General features: G+C 36.1%; 1 protein-coding gene across 1 annotated transcript; it reads right to left on the reverse strand.

Annotated features, from left to right (window-relative positions):
* Positions 1-1336: 1336 nt before the first annotated feature.
* Positions 1337-5934, reverse strand: LOC149696364 (uncharacterized). The gene is made up of 2 exons (XM_089867331.1): positions 5625-5934; positions 1337-2301 (listed from the first exon to the last, which is right to left on the reverse strand). Exons 1-2 carry the CDS (start codon positions 5932-5934, stop codon positions 1337-1339), a joined length of 1275 nt encoding a protein of 424 aa, XP_089723457.1.
* Positions 5935-6181: the final 247 nt, after the last annotated feature.

The following is a 6181-nucleotide window of genomic DNA, read 5'->3' on the forward strand; positions in this document are numbered from 1 at the left end:
CATGACAGTCGTCACAAACTGCTCAAACCCCAATTAGTGGTAGGAGATAGTGTCTTAATCAAAGCACCTTATACGCACAAATTGGCTCCACCGTTCAACCCTCAACCATACATAATTACGTCAGTTCACGGGTCCCAAGTGACCGCTGAACGAGATGGACATGCTGTAACGCGCAACGCTTCATTCTTTAAACGTATACCTACTCCATCCGTCCTACCGATCGTGCAAGACCTCGCTCTAACTCCGACAACTCAATCGCCAACTGAAGTCATCGACGCACCTACTAATCCGACAGTAACTCCGTCCGCGTCCGAAGTAACACCGTCTGTTACCACGAGTCAACCTACACCGTCCCGCTATCATCTGCGCTCCCAACGTGCTCCGCCACGTCGCCTCATCGAAGAAACCTAGTTCGCGCTCCTAGGAAGTTTTCTCTATAAGGAAAGGGAAATGTACTATCCTACTATTGCGCTATAATGGACTTATGTCCATTACTGTATATGTCTCATCCCTTTTTGTAGCAGACGAACGTTACGACGTACTTAAGACTCATAGACTATAATCAGAACCATAACTGCGTAGTATTTGATGTATAATGACCAAACCGTAATGTTCTCTTTTTATGTTTGCATTTAAGAGCTGTTTAAACGTTATTATTTAACCTAATCATAACCCAAGACCCGCACATTACACACTGGTTTAGTTTCAGGAACTATACTACACACCTTCACAATTAATAGCATTTTAGTGAGATTAACACATAATGAAACCGTTTGTACCTGTTTTCAAATGAGAATGTTGAATCAACTGCGCTAACGTAAACACCACTCTTTTAACTGCCGCAGAGAAAACACTGAAAGCTGAATTCTTCACAGGGTGAAAACATTACCGTTGATTTCTAAACCATAATAATTTGGATAGATATGCCATTTTTTACTTAAAACTAGACGCGCCAACAAACTGTCATGAATACAGTATTAAGTAGGGTAAAACCTAGGCCCTAGGGTTGGAATTTGTAGCATGAATCGAAGCAGACTACGTATTTTGTAATTCCAAAACAGAGCTGGAAATTAGCTTTCTTATAATCTTTAAAAAGAAAGACACTATAAACACTATATTACATAGACAAGCTAAAATACAACTTAAGCCTTGGCCATAAATAACGTTGAAAAGATTACTTTAAATGATATAAAAAACCTCTATTAACTGTAATTATTTACCTGAATTACTTTTCTAGACGAAAATTCGACCTGATAACGACGTATTTCTTATTAAGGGTGCTACAGTTAATTAGAAAATACATATAAAGGTGCTCAAGGTTTCAACTTGGACTTGTTTAATTTGAAGTTACATTGTCTGGCGCGATGAGATTAGAATCATGATCCTGTATCGCTTCCTCGAGAGTGTCGCCACATCCAACACAGACAATGTCATCAGTTATATTCTCGATTCCTTGTAGTCCTATCAACACTTCATGTTGGCGCCTTTGATATTCTTCTGGTGAGACAGATAAGCCAAAGGGCATACGTTTCCAACGATAGTGGCCGAAAGGAGTCCAGAAAGTGGTAAGCTTACTACTTTCGTCATCTAGTCGGACTTGCCAAAGTCCATCCTTGGCATCCAAGACGGAAAAAACTTTAGCCTTGGCAATCCTAGGTAGTATCTCCTCTATAGCTGGTAAAGGATATTTTGGCCGTTGCAGAGCGACATTTAGATCTTTAGGATCTAAACATATGCGCATACTCTTCTTTTGGTTGCGGACTACGACCATACTTGAGATCCACTCTGACGGTTCCGTAACTTTTTCCACAACGTCTAAAGCTTCTAGTTCCGCTAGTTTATCTTTTAAGGGTTGGCGGATTGCCACCGGAACCTTCCTTGGTCTATGTTGTACAGGAGGGATAGTTTTGTCTACTACTAGGTGACAATATCCAGGTAAACACCCTAATCCTGTGAAAACATCAGCATACTCTTCTAGAATTTTCTTCTTGGTCAACGGACTTGGTATTGTGATTGAGTCTGTGGCATTGACTGTAGATAGCGTTTCTTCCGAGTTCGTACTATTAAATGGTTTATTAAACTTCAACAGTCCTAACTCTTCGCAAGTTTCCCCAGAGAGCAGTGGTACTTTATCGCTTGTGACCACTTGAAATTCCAAGGTATACTCCTGGGAATTATATAGGACTTGTATACTCGCAACTCCCATGACCTTTAAAACTGAGTCGTTGTAGCAATTTAAACGAGACTCATCCAGTTCTATCTGCTTCTGACTTTCTGGGAGGGAATCGAAAAGCTTCTTGCCTATTACATTGCAAGTTGATCCACTATCAATCTAGAACTTAACCATCTGTGACTGATTTTTTGCCTTATCTTCCACAAGCAACTGGGTGAAATACTTTTTTCCATGCTTGGTTTTCTTGACTGTCACCAAGTTTAAAGCGTATGTAGATTCGTCAGAATCAGCTGTCTCGGGAGAGGCTGGCACCTGTCTAGTGTCGACTGAGTGAACCTGTTTTCCCGGTTTTGTCTTGGTGAACTTCCCCTGTCGTTTCCGATTCTGATCAGTACAGCATTTTGCAAAGTGATTTAGTTGGTCACACTTGCGGCACGTTTTTTTATACGCAGGACAGGCTTGACGATCTTGTACATGCATAGTTCCACAAAAATGACAGGATTTTTGTAACATCTTCTTAGCGCGACTTACTGACTGTTTTGTAGAGAACTTCTTATCAGCCATATTGACAGAGTGTACTGTCATGGAGTTATTTGAAAAGTCAGTATCGCCTTGATGTTGCACTTGTCTACATGTAAGTTCATTTGTTCTACCCTTACAAAAATCTTCTTAAGAGTTCTAAAGGAATTTCTTTGGAACCCTACGGAGCCCTTGGGATCATTTTCTAAAGAAACTATTTCCAAAGACTTCCATGGAATTTCCTAAAGAATTCTTGAGATAAATTTCCAAAAAATCTCTTGGGATTATATTCTAAAGAAATTCTTTTGGAATTCTAGAGATAAATTTCCAAAGAATGTCTTGGGATTATTTTCTGAAGACGTTCTTTAGGAATTCTAGAGATAAATTTCCAAAGAATGTCTTGGGATTATTTTCTAAAGAAATTCTTTAGGTATTCTAGAGATTAATTTCCAAAGAATGGCTTGGGATTATTTTCTAAAGAAAATCTTTAAAAATTCTAAAGATAAATTTCCTAAGAAGGTCTAGGGATTATTTTCTAAAGAAATTCTTTAGGAATTCTAGAGATAAATTTCCAAAGAATGTCTTGGGATTATTTTCTAAAGAAATTCTTTAGGAATTCTAAAGATAAATTTCCTAAGAAGGTCTAGGATTATTTTCTAAAGAAATTCTTAAGGAATTCTGGAGATAAATTTCCAAAGAATGTCTTGGGACTATTTTCTAAAGAAATTCTCTAGGAATTCTAAAGATGAATTTCCTAAGAAGGTCTAGGGACTATTTTCTAAAGAAATTCTTTTGGAATTCTAGAGATAAATTTCCAAAGAATGTCTTGGGACCATTTTCTAAAGAAATTCTTTAGGAATTCTAAAGATGAATTTCCCAAGAAGGTCTAGGGACTATTTTCTAAAGAAATTCTTTTGGAATTCTAGAGATAAATTTCCAAAGAATGTCTTGGGATTAATTTCTAAAGAAATTCTTTAGGAATTCTAGAGATAAATTTCCTAAAAGGGTCTTGGGATTTTTTTCGAAAGAAATTCTTTAGGAATTCTAGAGATAAATTTCCAAAGAATGTCTTGGGATTACTTTCTAAAGAAATTCTTTAGGAATTCTAGAGATAAATTTCCAAAGAATTTCTTGGTATTATTTTCTAAAGAAATTCTTTAGGAATTCTAGGGATAAATTTCCAAAGTAGGTCTAGGGTTGTTTTCCAAAGTAGGTCTAGGGTTGTTTTCCAAAGAAGTTCTTTAGAAATTCTTGAGATAAATTTCAAAAGAATGTCTAGGGAATATTTTCCAACGAAATTCTTTAGAATTCTTGAGATCAATTTCCAAAGAAGGTCCATGGTTTATTTCCAAAAGAAGTTCGTTAGGAATTATTGAGATAAATGTCCAATGAAGCTCTAGGGTTGGTTTTCCAGAGAAGATCTAGGGTTTATCTTCCAACGAAATTCGTTTGGAATTCAAGAGATTAATTTCCAAAGAAGGTTTATTTTCCAACGAAATTCGTTTGTAATTCAAGAGATTAATTTCCAAAGAAAGTTTATTTTCCAACGAAATTAGTTAAGAATTTTAGAGATGAATTTCAAAGGGCCAGATATATTGCAATTATGCTTTACATATAATTATCTCAAAATATTTTTACCCAAATTGTTTAGCTAAAGTTTTCCTAGATAGACATTAACTTGATGGTTAAAAAAATTAAAAACGTTTCACGAATGCTTGTCCCGTAGCTAAGGCTAGGCAAGCGCTGAAATGGAATGTTATATTTACCTATTTTTTTATTATATTTTTTTTGCCTTCAATAATCCGTGAGGTGTTTATGTAAAGGATAAAATAGATTAAAAGTAAAGTAAGAGTAATTAAAATCGTTATGTTTAGATTTACAGGGAATCTAAGCTGTCAGTCGGAATTTTTGCTTAATTCTCTTATGGCATGTTTTATCTTTATTTCGAGCGTAATTAGAGTCCAAAATAAATATTTTTTAAAAAACATTGTAGAGGAAATTAGGTTAAACCCGTTTCTGATACTCGAAAAACTCTCAGTGAATATACATTATTAAATTTAACTACGACGTCTGTATCTACTGCTTGGCCGTTAAAGCCTCCAAAACCCACTTAGTACCCCATACAATTGCACAAGGTTTAAAACTTTCTGCCGTTTACGGATGTTTTTAAGTCGATTAAATGTCTGACTTTTAAAGCAACTTCACTCTGCATGCGAGAACTTCCCTCTCTATAAGGGGTGTAGTTCAGCATATAAGAACTACACTTCCTGTATTGGGATATGGTTCTGCATGTAAGAACTATCCTCGTTTCAAGTGGCTAAATTAATTTACCCACTTCTCTATATATTACCCAATAAAATTCCAAAGATATTTCCCAAAAACATTCCAAAGATATTTCCCAAGAGAATTCCAAAGATATTTCCCAAGAAAATTCCAAAGATATTTCCCAAGAAAATTCCAAAGATATTTCCCAAGAAAATTCCAAAGATATTTCCCAAGAAAATTCCAAAGATATTTCCCAAGAAAATTCCAAAGATATTTCCCAAGAAAATTCCAAAGATGTTTCCCAAGAAAATTCCAAAGATATTTCCCAAGAAAGTTCCAAAGATATTTCCCAAGAAAGTTCCAAAGATATTTCCCAAGAAAATTCCAAAGATATTTCCCAAGAAAATTCCAAAGATATTTCCCAAGAAAATTCCAAAGATATTTCCCAAGAAAATTCCAAAGATATTTCCAAAGTAATTTCCAAAGAAAAAGAGGCCAATATTCCCCAATTTCCTAAAGAACGCCTTAAGGATTTCCAAAGAAATTTCCCAAGGAATTTTCTTAAGAGTTCTTAAGAAGATTTTTGTAAGGGACATCTCCAGTGCTTTATTTAACGTCAGATTGGGTTTATTCAAGAGTTGAGGTCTAAATCTTGAATCTGACATACCCAGTACTAGTCTATCACGAACAAATTCGTCCACGTTTTGCCCATAATCGCATGTTTTGGCAAGTTTCTTCAAACGGTTTATATATTGGTCAATAGTTTCCGTAGGCTGCTGAGACGCCCTACGGAAAACATACCGTTTATAAAAAGTATTCTTCATAGGTGCAAAATGATCTTCTAAAGCTGCTGTTAGTAACGCGAGTGTAGCAGTTTGCGCAGCCGTTAGTTCAAGATCTTGATAAACTTGGAAGCATGCAGTTCCCATGACCGTAAGAAAAGTAGCTTTCTGTACTTCTTCAGTTTTAGTGGCCATACCTGTAGCTGTAGAATAATTTGCCCATTGCGCTCGAAAAAGTTTCCAATTCGTATACAGGGTGTTTCTGATAAGTCTGCCATAAATCAAGGGGCGTGTTCTTTGGGTCAAACTGAGTGGAAAGTGTCAAAGAACATGGGGTGTACAAGAATTTGCAACGAAGATATGGCCCCCCAAACATTGGCCGCTAAAACAAGAAAATATTCGAAAATGTAGACTAAAACAAATTCAGCCTTATCAACTTGTT

This window comes from Phalangium opilio, unplaced genomic scaffold (assembly GCF_054372755.1).
Source record: "Phalangium opilio isolate 3A_F unplaced genomic scaffold, DU_Popi_V2 ptg000021l_1, whole genome shotgun sequence".
In the NCBI taxonomy this organism is placed as follows: Eukaryota; Metazoa; Arthropoda; class Arachnida; order Opiliones; family Phalangiidae; genus Phalangium; species Phalangium opilio.